We start from the raw sequence: 18,365 nt of genomic DNA, 5'->3' as shown, positions 1-18,365 counted from the left end.
AAGATCTTTCAAAATCGTATTAAAGACAGTTTAAGGCATTTTAAGGCTTAAAATTCAGATTATTGGATTTTAGACTTTTTAAGGACCTGCAGAAACCCTGGTAATTGTTACAAGAGTTCTTGGCTTGTAAATAACCTTGTTGCCTTTTCCTAAAGTCTATACTCTAAATACTTCTGAAGCAAGTGTTTGGCAGGCAGAAATTACTTAAGAAACCATTATGTTTGAATAAATATTACATTAAATAAACTTAGTGTTCCTTTGCATTTAAAGATCAAAATATTGCTCATTGAACATGATAATGCTTATGTTTCTTTTTTAAATACATGATTCATATTTAATTATATTACATTAGAATCTGTATTCATGATTGAATCTTTCTCGTCAGATCAGGAAAGTTGCTTTAAAGGAGCAGTTCATAATTTTTAGAACTCTGGGCTGTCTGTTGAGTGAATTGCAATTACACTTACAACATTGACCGGTTCCATAGCTCCCCCTAAAATATGTCTACAGCTCTGATCCATCCTGAGCTAATTTCTGGGCCAGACAAAATATAGAATAATGCCTGAAATAATGAAACTTGTATTGAAATATTGTGAATTAAAGTCTCTAAAGGTATTAGCAATGTAACAACGTGTGAAGCAGGATGCTTCAGTTAACAGAGTTATATCCATATTTACAAAACTAACAGGTAGGGCTCAACACAGCAAGGGTCCTAGTAAAACTAGGAAAATAAGGTTTAGTAATGCACAAAAACAATTCACTTTTTTCACTTTGTCATTATGACACACCAGGTTATAAGTAGACAAATGAATAAGAACTAAACACAGAACAGGTGAACACAATCAGGCAACAAACCAGTGACAGGACAGGGGTGGAGACAGGAGTAGAACAGAAACCAAAGCAAACACAAAGCACTGTGACACAAAGGGGGAAACCGTGACATAAATGTAAATGCTTATTAGAAATCTTGTAACATTTTAACAACACAAACTGCATCTTTAAAACATGTTATTGTAAGCAGTTACAAATGAGAAAGGTCTGACAGATCTAGGATTCTCTTTACTATCAGTTATGGCTGCATGAAATATGGAGCAGGATTAAGTGCTTTCTCCTTTCATAGAATCCCACAATCTTTTTTTTTCTTCTATCTTATGTTATTATTCAAGCTGCTTTGTGGAGAGAAAAGACAAGAATTGCTCCACAGCTTCAGTTGAACACAGCCCACATCAGGAACTAATAACAGCGCACTGACATGCCTAATGAAATGTTTGCCAAACACCAAAGAATTATATACACTGCAGGCACTAGAGTGTACGAGCGCTCGCATACTCAACTTCCTCTCGCATGCTTTGCTAATTAGTAATGCTGTTTAAAACAAAAAATTCTGAACCATGGACAACCTTCTACAGGTAACCTCCTTGTGTTTCTTCAAGGAATGTCCCATAGTGTGTTTAGGTTTCTCTGGAGAGTTCATTGAGAACTTTTTATTCCTGGATTATCTGATTTCTCACTCATCGCATCATTTACAGTTTTGAAACAGTCCTAACTTTTGTCAGAGGAAGCATGTTGATATCCTTTATTCTTGATTTTATTATTCTTGATTGTACTTCAAATAGTTTATTTTGATGCACTCATTGCATTACATTATCATTTCTATAGTAATGACTCAACAACTAAGAGTTACGATTTATTTTATTTATTATATCTACAATTTTCAACCCATGATACACACTTAATTTTTAGCACAGGTTTCGATATTATGCTATTTATATTTTTTCCCCTAAAACATTATTTCACAGGGTGATACTTCTGTCCACCATATTTCCAGTTTCATTTGATGTACAAAATAACATGATTTCCCTCTCTCAGAAAGTCCCGTTACATCTGGTGTAAACCAAATGCCGAATTCCACAAAAAGACAAAAAAAAAACCATCATACATGGTCAAGCTTGGTGGTGGCAGTGTGATGGTGTGGGGATGCTTTGAGGGAAACATGATTTCTGCTCTCTACCAGAAAATCCTAAAGGAGAATGTCTGGTCTTCGGTCCGTAAATTGACTGGATTATGCAGCAAGACAATGATCCAAAGCATAGGAGTAAGTCCTAGTCCTATAAATAAGTGAAAGATCTCCAGTAATTGCTGCTAAAGGTGGCACAACCCGATTTTAAGTTTAAGGGGGCAGTACGTTTTTCACACTGGGGATATATGTTGGATAACTTTTTTTGCTTTAATTGTTGCTTTTGTTTTATGTTATATATCGTTTGAAGATCTAAAACTATTTAGTATAAGATATACACAAAAACAGAAAAGATTAGGATGAGGGCAAATACTTTTTCACAGCACTGTATGCCATGGTTGTGAATGTGTTACGAGAGCCCAATGAATGTACTTGTTAACTAGTATGTGCATGCTAAATAACGTTATGTTGTATAAAGAATTGTCTGAGACGGAAGTTTTTCATCCATAAAGGAAGATAAAATACCTTTAGTAGACACGTGGCATATGTATTTATCATCATAACGATGTTTAGAAAGCAGAATGGAGCCGTGTAGGCTGCTACCCATCTCTGTATCACACAGACCTGTTGCTTTATATAAGACTGCAGAATGATATTCCTGTCGCTGCTAGTTTTCAGTCAGTGATTGATGAATGTGGAGCCTCACATGACAGGATGAATCTGAATTCTGTCCAATTCCCCCTCCTTATCTCTCGCTCTCCGGAGATCTTAGTGACTTCACACTGTCATGGTGCTTTAGAGAGGCAATGAGAAAGAGAGGCAGAGATTTTATGCCACTTTTAGGTAAGATTTGGGGTCAGATAAAGACTCTCAAACACAATAGTGCGGTCTTGGGTCTAATGACTAATGAATATAGTGGTTTTTTTGTTTTTTTTTGTCAGTGCAAGCACATCTTATGCAGAAATATATACAACATTTTGTATTATTAACACAGGATCTCATAGAAATGCACTTTGGAGTAGTGTGAAGCACAAAACTCAGCTTGATGAGTGCATTGTTTTCTCAGATCAGTACCGAATTTGGAAATTGTTTCTTTCTGGTATTGTTCGAGCCTAGATTTCATCAGCGCATGCACAATGCATTATCTGTCACCCTGAATATGCTTCACCTCACACAAATCAACAGCGTTGAATTAATTATGATGAATAATCTGCTGCTCTTGTGCTTTGTATCCTAGTGCTCTTTCATGCTCGGTCGGTCCCACAGTTAGGCTGTCTTTTAGTGTAGAGGCTTCTGATGGAGTCTGGTGATGTGATCTTGCGATCTGTCCTGTGTCCTGACATTGAGGGTGTGTGATTTTGCAGGTTTGGTTTTTCTGGCACACGATAAACTGAGTTGCAGGCTTTCACAGGCCTGCGTAATAACCTGCCAGTCAAAGTCTGGCTGTGAGTGACAGTGGCTGTGCTGCATTTGTAAAAGTGTGCCAGCGGTCAAGGGAGCTTTGCTCTAGGGTTTGGGGATTTTGCGTCTAATAAATTAATCACAAGTGGAAGTTAGGCCTGGGCAATATGATGATAATTTTAATATTGTGATAAATTGTCTCATAATGCACTTTTCTGAGATATCACGGGTCTTTTGATATATTTTTTATAACTTACAAATGTTGATTGGTACTGAATCTTAAAAACTTTTAAATGTTATTCATTGTTTGACTTAAAAATCTTGTCAGTTTAACTCATTTTGCTAGCTAGCTAACATTGTATAGGTGAACGTTTATCAATATTACTTAAGAATTCTTTCAGAAATCCTGTCAGGTTAGTTCATGTTAGCTAGCTAGCAGAGTTAAGTCAGTAAGTAGCAAGTAGTGAGTACTGTTAGTACTGTGTACATTATGAGCATTTATGGAAATGACATTTTGACAAGAAATCCTGTCAGGTCCGTTTATATTAGCTAGTTAGCATTAAGTGAGGATTAAGAATATGTGTGGATCTGACTTAAAAATCCTCTCAGGAATCCTGTCAGGTTAGTTTATATTAGGTAGTTAGCATTAAGTGAGGATTAAGAATATGTGTGGATCTGACTTAAAAATCCTCTCAGGAATCCTGTCAGGTTAGTTTATATTAGCTAGTTAGCATTAAGTGAGGATTAAGAATATGTGTGGATCTGACTTAAAAATCCTCTCAGGAATCCTGTCAGGTTAGTTTATATTAGCTAGATAGTTAGCATTAAGTGAGGATTAAGAATATGTGTGGATCTGACTTAAAAATCCTCTCAAGAATCATGTCAGGTTACTTTTATATTAGCTAACAACTTCCTCATTCGATTCAAGCCCAAATGCTCTTGAAGCATTAGACGCTTTCGGTCTAACATAACCCAGCTAAAAGACTTTAGATCATCATCAGATATGGAAAACCCCACTTCATAGCAACTTGATGCATTTAGCATTGATGCTAGAAGTGATGCAATTGAAGGAATGGAGCTGGCTCATGAGCAGTGTGTTTGCCGCAGGTCCATTAGATAGCTAATCTCCTGTGGTGGGAGATTTTGTGTTGGCTTTCCAGATGTTTCTTAGCGGGGGGCTGATGATCAGCATCCTCTGCAGGCCAGCTGTTTAGGAAGCATTATAGGAGAAGTGCTCCTGGAGAAAACAGCTTAGATTATCCATTTATGGATAAAAAAAAAAACCTGATTTAGAGCAGGTAATTGATAGATTGAAACAGAAAGCCAGAGAGAACCATCATTTCTGATGGTTGCATTTATAATGTGGGTTTTCCTTTAGATGACGGAGTTGGTTTTCACACTCTCACTAGGTAGCAACTCGAGTAAAAAGTTTTCTTCACCTCTATGATGTAAATGGCCAGTGTAAGCTGCACTTAGTCCTAGCTTATATACTACAGCCAGACTGCACTTAGTCTGGCTGTAGTATAAATGTAGCGCTACAGAAATCCTGAAAAGCTTCTAGTCACACCCAGCAATTTAGACTGTGTAACTGATCGAGGCGATAATGGAAACCGGAATGGATGTGTTGGCAGTGAACTTTATTTTGAACTCAAAAGAGCAGTGTTTAAGTTTTTTTTTTTTAAATGAGTTCAGTCCTTTTTGTTGTTATTGTTGTTAATAATGTATTACATTATGTTATGTTTTTTGCCACGTAAGACTTTTTACTTAATAATATGGAGGGAAGCTGCTAGTTTTAAGTTTGTCACTACAATACAAGAATGGAACTAGTGGTGTTAGGTTAATATTCATCGCCTTATTAGACTCTGCCGTTTTGATAGATTTACTAATTAAAATGGTAAAAGACTATAGCAAAGACATGAATTGAAATACAATGGCATTCAGACTCCATGCTTTAAAAAGCATTTTTTCACTTCAAGCTGAAATCACACAAACAATTATACAGTAAGTGAAGGCAATTTAATTTATATCAATGTGTTATTCAGTTGACATGATAAGTCATTCATGCATTTACCTATTTTGCATTTAATAGTCCTACTTTACACCTGACACGATCTGCTCTTTTATTATTATGACACCTTTTCTATAAGCTGTCGAGCATAAAATTGCAGTGTATAATTGTATTCTGTACATTTTTTCTCAATGATAATTTAGTTGAGAATAGTACATAGACATATCTGCTCAGAAATTACAAATCACTGCTTGCTTAAGCAATCCAAAAAGCAATTGCTCTCAACATGGACAAACAGAAGTAATTGAAAGAATACTCCAATGTTATATGTAATGTTTTTTTTTTTTTTTTTTTTTTTTTTTTTTTTTTTTAAATCTCTTGATCACATCTGCAGTGTATACTGCTGACAAACTGTCTTCACAAAACTGTTCCACACCAACTGGGTTAGTATTCAAAGGTTTCAACTGAAACCATACCGTATACTGACTTGGATATTAAGGATGTACCTTCTGCTTCATTTTAATATTTCAATATCTGCAAGAGTTAATGAACGAATATTTAGTTAACCTCTAGCATAGGAGAGAACAAAAAGCCTCTTTAATGCGGTGTAATCATTTTCCCACTGCAATTAAACCTTCGTCCCGTTGGCAGAGGAACTTCTCGCTGTATGTGTAACACAGACATGATGTAGAGAAATAATTAACAGGGATATTAAATTCAGCATGTAGCCTTGCTATAACGGCGAGCTCTGAGATCAGTTTGAGTTGTAAAGAATAAAAGAATATTAGATTAAGCAACTTCATGTGATCACATACGTGCTTATAATAATCTGATGGTTATTATAGATATCTGTGCGCTTATATTTATTAAAACAATGAAAGAAAACACAGAAATAAATGGCTTGCAAAATGGCGTCTGGTGTAAAATGTGCATAATGTCTAAACCCAAGGTACCTGATTGGTGTCTGTTTTAGTTCATGCTATTTAATGGAGTTTTTTTTTTTTTTTTTAACATTTACTGGAAATGTATTATGTAAATCTCTTTTGTACCTCAAACCTTACTAACATGTGTTGTGCCTCAACACATGATAGTCGAAAGTGCTCCCAAGACATTTTTTCTGTTCTCCAAGGTGCATACCATGATATTGCTGCTTTTTGCATCAGAGTATTACCTTGGCTTGGCTTGTCTTTTTCAGTTTTACTCACTGACTTGATGTGGATGTAGGGCAAAATCAATAGTGATTTCTGTGTTTATACAGACGTGGACAAATTTGTTGGTACCCTTCCATGAAAAAAGAACCCATCATTTTCCATGGAATAACTTAAAACTGACAAAAGTAATTAGCATCGATCCTTGTTCATTCCATATTTAATAAAAATCAGACTTTGCTTTTGATTTTTGGTTTAACAGAATATTTTAAATAAGAAAATTAATGAAAATGGCATAGACAAAAATGATGGTACCCTTAAACTAATATTTTGTTGTACAACCTTTAGAGGCAATCACTGCAAACAAGTGATTTCTGTAGCTCTCAGTGAGACTTCTGCACCTGTCAGTAGGTAGTTTGGCCCACTCTTCCTGAGCAAAATGCTCCAGCTGTCTCAGGTTTGAAGGGTACCTTCTCCAGACTGCATGCTTCAGCTCTTTCCATAGATGTTTGATAGGATTCAAATCACGGCCACTTCAGAATAGTCAAATGTTTTGTTCTTAGCCATTCTTGGGTGCTTTTAGCCGTGTGTTTTGGGTCATTATCCTGTTCTCAGACAGAGCTTTTGAACACTGGGTAGTACGTTTTGCTCCAGAAATTCTTGATAGTCTCGAGATTTCATTGTGCCCTGCAGAGATTCAAGGCACCCCGTGCCAGACACAGCAAAGCAGCCCCAAAACATAACTGAGCCTCCTCCATGTTTCACAGTAGGTATGGTGTTCTTTTCTTCGAAAGCTTAATTTTTTCATCTGTGGACATGGAGCTGATGTGACTTCCGAAAAAGCGCCAGTTTTGTCTCATCTGTCCAAAGGACATTCTCCAAGAAGCACTGTGGCTTGTCAATATGCATTTTAGCAATTTCCAGTCTTGTGTTTTTATGTTTTTCTTTCAACAGTGAAGTCCTCCTGGGTCTTCTTCCATTGAGCCCACTGTTGCTCAAAAAGTGACGGCTGGTACGATCAGAAACTGATGTACCTTCACCTTGGAGTTCAGCTTGTATCTCTTTGGATGTTTTCCTTGGTTCTTTGTCTACCATTCGCACTATCCGTCTGTTCAATCTGGGGTTGATTTTCCTCTTGCGGCCGCATCCGGGGAGGTTGGCTACAGTCCCATGGACCTTAGACTTCTTAATAATATTTGCAACTGTAGTCACAGGAACATCAAGCTGCTTGGAGATGGTCTTACAGCCTTTACCTTTAACATGCTTGTCTATAATTTTCTTTCTGATATCCTCAGACAACTCTCTCCGTTGCTTTTTCTGATCCATGTTAAGTCTGGTGCATACAATGATACCAAACAGCTTAGTGACTACATTTCTCCATTTAAACAGGCTGAATGACTGATTACAAGATTGAAAACGTGTGATACTAATTTTTTTTTTTTTAAAGTTGGTTTGAAATATCATTGTAGTCCAATTATTTATAATCTTTTCTAGGGGTACCAACAAATCTGTCCAGGGCATTTTAGAATTCCTTTGTAGAATAAGCAATCATTTATCTCTTTTCACACTTTATTTGCTTTACTCTATAACATACCAAAGGCCTGCAGGTATAAATATGACTTTGCTTTTTCATTTCATCACTTTTATGGAGGAACAAAGCACTGTTTCAATGAGCGGTAAGGGTACCAACAAATTTGTCTGTATAACAGTGCCTCAAACAGTTAATGGGGTAACATTTGATCAAGTATTCTGTGTGAAATGTAACCTTCCAGTAGAAGTCAAAGTCAAAATGCTGCTACCGGAGCTCCCCAGTGACCGTCTAAAACACGTCCCTGCTTTTACAATGGCTGCTCCAGGCAAAACACCAATCCAAACTGACACCTCTAATAATCCTGCAGGACTCCAGGGGAGTGTGAACCCTCTATTTCTTCACAAGCTAATTTGAATTAGACATGCAGGAAGAATTAGCATTAAATGAAGTGTACTAACTGAAGTGAAATGTACTAGTGTGAGGTAAGGACAAGGTGGAGAGGATTTATATAGCCTGAGGTTTGTTAATCAAGTAAAAGGGTTTGATAATTAAATTTGGGGTTATTCCTATGTTCCTCAGTTCACTATTCTGTTAACACACATTGAGTAAACTTTTCCAAAGGTTTTTTGTAGTCTGGACTCATTTTCCCAGGGCTCTGTTAACTGTATTACCTTTTCACTTTAAATACCAAAGACACATTTAAATGAATAACAACATACATTAGTTTGAAATCCATCCTTCATCCACGCTTGAAATTTATGAAAGTTATAAACTTGTGCCCTGAGTCCCCTGGGATAGGCTCCCTGTGATCCTGAGTAGGATAAGCAGTACAGAAAATGGATGGATGGATTACTGGACTTAAAATACCTCTCAGAAGGTCGGTTGTTAGCTTGTGTTAGCTAATTGTCTTGCTTTGTGACTTAAAAGTCCTCTCAGAAATCCTGTCAGGTTGGCTAAGTAGCTAGCTTTAACATCAAATAATAATTTTTATGAAAATGACTTAAAAATTAAAAAAAACAATTAAAATTCTGTCGTTAGCTTGTGTTAGCTTATTGCCTTGCGTTGTGACTTAAAAATCCTCTCAAAATAATCTCATGTTAGCTCAGGTTGGCTGGGAAAGATGACATTAAGTGAAGATTATGATCATTAATGAATATGACTTTAAGGTTCTCTCAGAAATCCGGTCAGGTTAGCTAAATAGCTAGCTTTAGCAGCAAAGAATAATGTTTTTTTGTTTTGTTTGTTTGTTTGTTTGTTTTTTTTATGACCTAAAATCCTCACAAATATCCTGTCAAGTTAGCTAGTATGAGCTAGGTGATAAGTGAAGATTATGAATATGACTTAAAGGTTCTCTCAGAAATCCTGTCATGCTAGCTAAATAGCAACCTTTAACAGTAAAGAATAATATATTTTTTAATGAAAACAACTTAAAAATCCTCTCAGAAATTCTGTTAAGTTAACTTGTGTTAGCTAAATGAATTGTTTTATGACTCAGGTTAGCTCATGTTAGCTAGGAAGCTGATGTTAAATGAAGATTTATGAATTTGACTTAAAAGTTCTCTCAGAAATCCTGTCAGGTTAGCTAAATAGCTAGCTTTAACAGTAAAGAATAGCTTTTTTTTTTTTTTTTTTAATGAAAAGGGCTTAAAAATCCTCACTAAAATCTGTACATTTATGAATCCCATTGCCTTCAGCTGTATCCTAAGCTACAGCAATGGACAGCGCATTGGTGAGTTGATCCAGGGTCAAGGCTGGGATGGTAGACGGGAGATGAAGTTGAAGCACAGAGAATAAATATATTAATGCATGCTGCTTTCACTTCCACTTCTTAGACAGCTAAACGAGTTGATGCAGCATCATGTGTGTGTGTGTGTGTGTGTGTCTTTGCACTAGGCCTCTTTTAAACAGTATTGCTGTGATTACATGGAAGTTCCCAGGAGAAGGTCTTTTTCACCACTCAGTGCTAAGATGAGCCTGCTGAGGAACATAGTGCTTTAAAAGCACAGTGAATGTGTGGACGTGAAAGAGATTTAATCTGTCATTCTATCCACTCCATAGCCTGTTGTAAAGCTCTTGCAATGTTGGAACAGTTAATGGTGGATTGGCTTTTTAAAATTTGTGCATATCAAGTTGTTATTTCTTCACAGTGTTGAGAACTTTAAAAGTGGCCACTTTGTATTCATAGAATTGTGTGCATCCCTTCATCTTTTGTCATTTCCTGTCATCACTGTTGAGAGTGCTGTTTACTAATACTGTGGGCTTTTTTTTCTGGTTTTTTGCAGGATTCTGACTACCGTCGGGGCAGACTTCGACTTGCGGACGCTCAGGGCAGTTCGAGTCCTACGGCCGCTTAAGCTGGTGTCTGGAATTCCAAGTAAGTAATTAGACATTATGTAGTAAACTCTTTCTCTGTGTTGTAGTTTGCCTCTTGTGAGTGTGTAGCGGTCACCGGAGTTGTTGCTTGTTGTAAGCTAATTGTACTAGCTACGTACACTCACCAGAGGCAACACCATTCTTTTCTGTTACGTTTGAAGCGTTATTTTTTTCCTCAGTAACGTATCTATACGCGTGTAGGTAACAGGATACGTCGAAACCAAAGTTTTTCTTTCGTTTTTGCATTATAAATTGCAGGTAGGAATTAAAGTTGTAAGTGGAGAATTAAAGAAACATTAGACTACACTTCAGAGAAATGTTCTGAGGAATCATTCCATCCAATCGTTTGGATTTTGTCGCTTTATCATGTCATGCATAATTTGCATGGAATTGAGAATGATTCAGATGACACTTAGTGTGCAGTCACTCTGCGCTGTTGCTGAAATCAATAGTCACTTGTCGATTTCTAGTGTGAACGTGATCTAAATACTTCTCTTTTATTAGAAGAGATATTTACGAGGCTCATTTAAACAGCAGAAGTGCTCAGATCTATTCTCTCTGTGATCAGGTCTTCAGGTGGTCCTGAAGTCCATCATGAAAGCCATGGTACCTCTGCTGCAGATTGGCCTGCTGCTCTTCTTTGCCATCCTCATGTTTGCCATCATTGGCTTGGACTTCTACATGGGCAAGTTCCACCGTGCCTGCTTCAGAAACGACACTAGTACGTACATCTTTCTGCAGGTTTATTGTCAAGTTAACTCATGCGTTCACTCCTTCCCATACTTGAAGGATTGTAAGGATTGAGAAAATATTATAGTACACTTCCTCAAGGTCTCCTCAAGGTCTCCTCCTAAAGGGTTCTACTTTGAACTTTTCCTGATTGAAAAGACTCCCAGAGGAACAAACCAAAAAAGAAACCTTAAGGGTGCCTTTGTCTAAAAGTGTAAATGATTTACTATGTATTAATTATGGTTGTAGTTATGACACGCTTTGGAAATAAAGCTTAGTTCAGTTTTAATTCAGTCTATTAAAGCGTACTCTTATAATGAGACTTTATCGGTCACCTATACATTACAGCACGTGAAATTCTTTTCTTCGCATACCCCAGCATGCCAGGAAGTTGGGGTCAGAGCGCAGGGTCAGCCATCAAAAGGTGCTCCTCAAAGGTTTTTGAATGGTTCAAGATTCTAGCTTGCAAAGCTTTTTTTTTTAAAAAGGAAAGCTGTCTTGTGTGGTTATACGTAGAACATTCAGAAGAACAACCTGAAGAACTCTTAATGGTGCTCATGGAATATTTTTTTTGCTTCCCCATTGGAAAGGTTCGAACTTTCTAATGAAGCTCCACTTGTGATCTTTTCATAAGAGGAAAGCCCTTGTTATAGGCTTAGACTTGTAGACATAGAGTTCCCAATAGGGACAAATCTACATCTCTCTCTAAAAAAACAACAACAACAACAAAAAAACAACAACTATCAAATATGATTGTTAGTATCTGGTTGGAGTAGGGTTGCTGTGACCTTCAATGCCTGTTGTGTGGCGTGTGTCCTCTCAGACGAGCAGGTGGCCGAGTTCCCCTGTGGCCTGGATCCTCCAGCACGCCTCTGTGAGAACGGCACCACTTGTCGGGAGTACTGGCCTGGCCCCAACTTTGGCATCACCAACTTTGACAACATCCTCTTCGCCGTGCTCACCGTCTTCCAGTGCATCACCATGGAGGGCTGGGTGGAAATCCTTTACAATGTGAGTCTATTTCTTTTACCCGTTGATATAACCAGACTTGAAATAAAATCTCACCAGCTGATTTGATCTCACCTAATGGAATGGCTACTTTTTTAATGACATAATAATCAGTGAAAAAAACTTATAAAGTAATGCTGGTGATAGGTTTAGTAGCAAACTCTCCTAAAAGAACAACAAAAAAAAATCTGGAGTTAATGAATTATTCACTGTTAAATGGATTACCTAATGCCCCTTTGTCAAGAAAGGAATGAAACACTGTGAGGAGTGCTGTTCAACGACGTGGTGGAATGGTGGCCTGAAATAAAGTGGAGTTACTGGTACCACCCCATAATTTGATTATTTTCCTATAATGGCATGTCTTGAAGGGTTTCATTCCTCTTCTACTGCAACGATTTGCGAACACTAACACATTAAAGAATGACATCTGATTATCCATTCTTTTATTCATTTATATTTGTGGAACATGACGTGAATTGTGGAAAATCTCGAAAACATTTCCTGTTATCACTTATATTAAAGAGACTGCAAACAGTTTGTCCTTCGGTTTGTCTTGAAGTTAATAATGTCGAAAAGTACAGCTTGTTACTGGCTTTAGACTTTCCCACGTTTGAAAACAAAAAGGAAAAGCTTCACCTCTGAGTGACAGTAAAGACGCTGGTATTACTATTAAAGTATACATCTTCCGACCAATCAAATTCGAGAATTCACCAGCACTGTGTTATAGCTCAATATGATGCTTTGCTATAGATACAATACAGTTCTGTTTCCGTCGAGTTGCGCTACACAGAGACACGGATGCTGTGATTGCCTGCATCAGTGCTGTATCTGAATCACTGCTGAATCACTGTTTACCCACTGGGAGCTTAATACCATTATCAGTCCTGCTCATTTTGTGTGTGGTGGTGGTCTGGTGGTGATTGATTTTAAGTTCGAAACACTTCCATCCTCCGGATCCAACAGAAAAAGGAAGTCTGTAAATTTTGCCTTGACTGTACAGTGTTTTATCAAAGGCACTGTTCTAAATGTTCCAAATACTAATCATGCCCAAATTTCTTCGGTCACTGCTCCTAATGAGAGTCGCCGCTTGTGCCAAAGTGGTCGATAAAACAACTATGACCACATGCCGTCTCGTAGAGGGCTTATATCTTAGAAGACTCAGTCTCTCTGGATTTTTCCTTGGCAGTCTGGAGAGTGGAATATGCCAATAGGCAACATAATACGGTTATGTTAAGCCTCTTTTCACTCCGAGTTGTCAGACACAGCTTCTTGTTTTGTTGTTCAAATCCTGGATGGGGTCGTTACAGCATCACGGTTTCACTGTTAGTCACAGTGTATGACGGTTACCTCGCTGTTTACTTTTTTCAAAATGCAGATTAAAACGCATTTGCGTGTATAAGGGCTGGAGTACGGATAAACTTTGTGCCATTCTGGGGTAATTCCCATATTTTCGAGTCTTTTCACTTTACTAAGCTGAGTCAGGAGGGGTTGTGGGTAAAGTGCGTAGCATTTATTAACAGACATTTCCAACAAACAAAAATAAAGAAGAGGCAAAGAAGAGGAGAGACAACACGTTTGTAACATTATCATAGAGTACATCGTACAGCACGGATATCACACGCACATAAGATAATAAGATAATACTTTATTAATCCCCAGATCGAGAAATTAGGGACATAGCATTGCTGACCAAAGTTTTGAGCATCGGCTGGTTGTTTTCCAATCTGTTGTCCAGTTTGGGTGAGCCTGTGCCCACTGTAGCGACAGATTCCTGTTCTTGGCTGACAGGACTGGACCCCAATGTGGTCCTCTGCTATTGTAGCTCATCCGCTTCAAGGTTTGGCGTGTAGTATGTTCTGAGATGCTTTTCTGCTCAACACGGTTGTAAAGAGTGGTAAACCCAGTCTGGCCATTCTCCTCTGGCCTCTCTGATCAACAGGGCTCTTCTGCCCGCAGAACTGCTGCTCGCTCGATGTTTTTTGTTTTTCATGCCATACAGGGATGTGCAAAGATTCTTCTTAAAAATATCCTTTAATTTTCACCACTGGGTTGTGTGATTTTGGTCTATTAATACTTAGATCCTGTGAAAGAGCCATGATATTTTTAGACTACAAGATCATACCATGCATATTTCAGAGCAGCCCCAAAGACACAGAACATACCTCTCTTCTAAGAGTCACATCCCTAATTTATGAGAGGCGACGTAGCTCCAAAAGTGCCAGTGATGTCACTTGAAATTATTTGTCACACTTTGACAAAGCTGAATATTTACGTCCCGAGGTCACCGTCCTATTTTTGGATGGTGCCAGAGCAGCCAATGTTTCTTGAAACAGGGGAGGAATGTGTTTTTGATCCATGGCCCTAAAGAGTTCAGGTTTAGCTGCTTCAGGGCGGCGTGAATAATCTCTAGTTCTGCCGCCTTAATTATACAGCGCTGCTCCTTCCTCCCATCCGTGCCAAAAATATCATGATTAATCACATTGTCATTAGAGACTATTACTGCAGAATTTAGTTCAACGCTGCAGGAGGGTCATCTATGACCACTCTGTAATCCATCATGCTCAGCCTGGGTATGGTGTGTGTATGTGTATGATGTGTGTATGTGTATGGTGTGTGTATGATGTGTGTATGTGTATGGTGTGTTTGTGTGGCTGACGGCCGAGGAAGCTGGCATAAAGGTCTTCGGCAGGTGTCAGGAGGGCTGATACACGGTGCATCAGATGGACATGTGGGATGGAAAGGGGAACAAAGTGGCTTTCTCGTTTCCTGCCATTAATGCCCCCTCACTCTTCTCCTCCTCCTCCACTTCATCCGTCATTCCCAGATTACAGCTGCTAATGGGTTATGAAATGAAAGATGAGCTCAGGGTAGAGATGTGCAAACCCTTGCCAGGAAGCCTTATCTGTTGTCATTTACATGATGTCCATATGGTCACATGATGCTTTGTCTCATGTTCTGTTGTTAAATCATCTGCCCTGTCGTTTCCAGCATGTGAGCTGGAGCTTTGTGTGTTGATAGAAAGTTAGCACACCCCAGGTTGATAGGAAGTTAGCACACCCCAGGAAGCTGAAATGGAGTAAAATAGATAGAATGGAAACACTTCCTAGAGTTACCCTGGATTTCCTCAAAATGTAGTTATAATGTTGAAATAAATTAATGCCAATTTGTCACTGAGTTGAATTGAAATCCCATGCTAAGCAGCCAAAAGGGAAATTAGCTTCTAAAGAACTCCATATCTTGTTGATTTTTTGGTTGACAAGTTTGGGGAAAAAAACCCAGCAAGTGTTCTAGATCCTTGTGGAAATGTTCAAGCAACAGACCCTCGTGTCAGGAATAGCGTATTCGTGATATGACAACAAGGAGATTCCACTCAGAGCTGTTCAACTTATAAAACTCCAAATTATAACCTCATAAAACTCAATGTGTGATTACTTACTGTATTTCTGACATGATGTGAATGCACTACATGTTTTCTGTAGCTCAACCAACCTGACTGACTGTACTGGAGCCATTTAGGACTGAATGTCCTGTAACTACTTTAAATGAGATGAGGACAAAACATGGGCTCGGAATTTTCTGGTAACTGATTCAGTGGTAATTATTTTTGTTCTTTCTTTTCCTTGAAATCTAGGCATTATTGTTGCCTCAGGGATTGACATTTTGCATATATACCAAAAAACTTTTTTTTTCTTTTTCATTTCAAATGATATCAGCAACAACTTGAGTGAAAAATATTTACATGAATTTCAGAATTTCTTAGTATTTCGTACATCCCCTTTTGACACTGATGACACCGTGTACTCGGACTGACACAGACAGAGAGAAGAATCACAGAAAATCTGACTATTTATTTATTTATTTATTTATTTATTTATTTATTTATTTACAAAGAAGTTAATGAGTGAGTGTTTTATTGATCACGTATACATTACAGCACAGTGAAATTATTTTCTTCGCATACCCCAGCAATGTCAGGAAGCTGGGGTCAGAACACAGGGTCAACCATGATACATGATACTGCACCCCTGGAGCAGAGAGGGTTAAGGGCCTTGCTCAAGGGCCCAACAGTGGCAGCTTGGACATGCTGGGGCCTGAACCCCTGACCTTCTGATAAGTAACCCAGAGAAAATTTGCTTACATTTAAATAGTGACCTAAAGATTGTGCAAAATATTGAATAATGTTGGAATTTCCTTTTTCCCTTCTTTTTTTTTTTTTTTTTTTTTTTTTTTTTTAGAAAACTTCCTGTTCTTTTCCAGTTAAACAAACAAACAAACAAATAAACAAACCCTGATTTTCAATGTGGTCTCAGACTTTTCGACCGTATTGTGTATGTGAATCTGAGGTTACCAAATGCCAACTGTAGCCTCAGATTCCTGTTTTTGTCTGACTGGATGTTTTTGTTTTTTTCCCCCACACCATTCTGTGTAAATTCTAGAGACTGGTTTGTGTGCAAATCCCAAGAGATCAGCATTTGGAACCACCAACCATGCCAGAGTTACTGAGATCACACTTCTACTCATTCTGATGTTCGATATGAATATTTAATAAAGCGCTTGACCTGTACCTACATGATTTTACGCATTGCTCTGCTGCCACATGAAAATATGGGCTTCTCTGTGCATTTTGTCTGTGCTGACATTTGTGTAATTAATATTTTACGCTATAATATTATACATTAATGTACATCCCCGACTGTGGTCCACATTTTTTTTTATGCTGTACATATAACCCAAAGTTTCCTGAGGTGAGAGCGTGTGGTCATTTGTACAAAAAAGGACAGTTTGTTCCAGCTTCTCTTCTAGTGCCTGTTCTCTTATAACCAACCTGAGTATAGTAACCAAGACTTGTGATGCATAAATTTTACAACAGGAACACAGAATATTAACATCTCAGACTGGAGGAAATAGGTCATAAGCAGGGAGGGAACAGAATTGCTGTTTTTGATTTGAAGTGCTTTTACTACATAAGGAACCGTGAGTGTGTTGTAACAGACACATAAAAATAGATTTATTGATGTGTAAACAGATCGAGTAGGGGCTTGGGTCCACGGACCTCTCGTCCTCTTAATTGACACTTAAACTTACAGACATTCAGGTAATAAAAGATTCCACCAAAATTCCCCATCATCATCATCATCATCATCATCATCATCATTGATATCTTAGCTAAACTACACTGGACTCATCAATAATTTATCCTCTATGAGCTAAAGCACTGGAACGCTAATACGCTAGCTGCTTGGCTAATAATGCACCTGTAATTTTTTAAAACCCTTTTAGCCTCTCCTGATTTGAGATAAAGAGGAAGCTACATTTTCAGAGGAGGGAGTGTGGGCTTGATTACTTTACTCTATTCTGCTGTCTGTTGTATTTTCTGATACGTAGACATTGTTCAGGATCCTCAGGAACAATAGCATCAGCATCAGAAAATCGCAGCCGAAATCTAGGCTTTTGTTGCCATTCTTCAGTTATTCCAGTTCTCATAATGGTTCTGTAGAGAGACTCGTAGTGTGTGGCGTGTGTGCTGCCTTATCTATCTATCTATCTATCTATCTATCTATCTCTCTCTCTCTCTCTCTCTCTCTCTCTCTCTCTCTCTCTCTCTCTAATTAGGTCCCCTCGGCTTGTTGTCTTAGCTGAAAAACAGAAAACCTTGTTTCACATCAGCAAGCTTTCACTGGAGGATTATATTCTTCTCCTGAATTCCATGTTTCTCTCTTTTTAATTAGTGCTTGTTTGCAGAGGGAGCTAGTGAAATGTAACCTCTCTGAATTATCCAGATCAAGGGTTACAAATCGCAAGCAAGTTTTTCAACAGCATTTTGGATTTGCAGCACAATTCAAACTTTTGTCCAGATGGATATCGGTTTGTAGTTGGATGGAGAATCAAGGCTATACAAATGAATGAATGAGTTAATGCGTGAATAAACAAACAACAAATAATAAAATGAATCAGATGTATTGTAAATTAATATCATTAATAACATCTTTACAGAAGTAAAATGGAATACTATTACTACTAAATACATTTCTTTTCGAAGTAACAAACATTAAAAGTATGACATATATAAGAAAAAAGGAGATTCTAACTAAATAGGCGTGGCTTCATTAGTTGTCGTTTTTTTGTAATAGAGAAGTCAAGAAAGCCAGTATTTATGGGTCTTAAAATCTTACAGGGAGTTACTAAGTGATATTCAGTCCATACAGGATT

The 18,365-nt window shown here is 37.9% G+C and overlaps 1 protein-coding gene across 2 annotated transcripts in view; it reads left to right on the top strand.

Moving 5' to 3' along the window:
- The window catches only part of cacna1ba (calcium channel, voltage-dependent, N type, alpha 1B subunit, a), a 137,920-nt gene that overhangs the window by 30,075 nt on the left and 89,480 nt on the right, over window positions 1-18,365 (top strand). For both annotated transcript variants that reach the window (XM_053610569.1, XM_053610568.1), the window contains exons 4-6: window positions 10,328-10,419; window positions 10,987-11,139; window positions 11,971-12,158. In XM_053610569.1, the coding sequence (XP_053466544.1) occupies window positions 10,328-10,419; window positions 10,987-11,139; window positions 11,971-12,158 (433 nt within the window). The remainder of the gene's footprint in view (window positions 1-10,327; window positions 10,420-10,986; window positions 11,140-11,970; window positions 12,159-18,365) is intronic.

Source organism: Ictalurus furcatus, chromosome 22, assembly GCF_023375685.1.
Source record: "Ictalurus furcatus strain D&B chromosome 22, Billie_1.0, whole genome shotgun sequence".
In the NCBI taxonomy this organism is placed as follows: Eukaryota; Metazoa; Chordata; class Actinopteri; order Siluriformes; family Ictaluridae; genus Ictalurus; species Ictalurus furcatus.
Note: the sequence above shows the minus strand (reverse complement) of the source record. Positions and strands in the feature narration are given on the sequence as shown.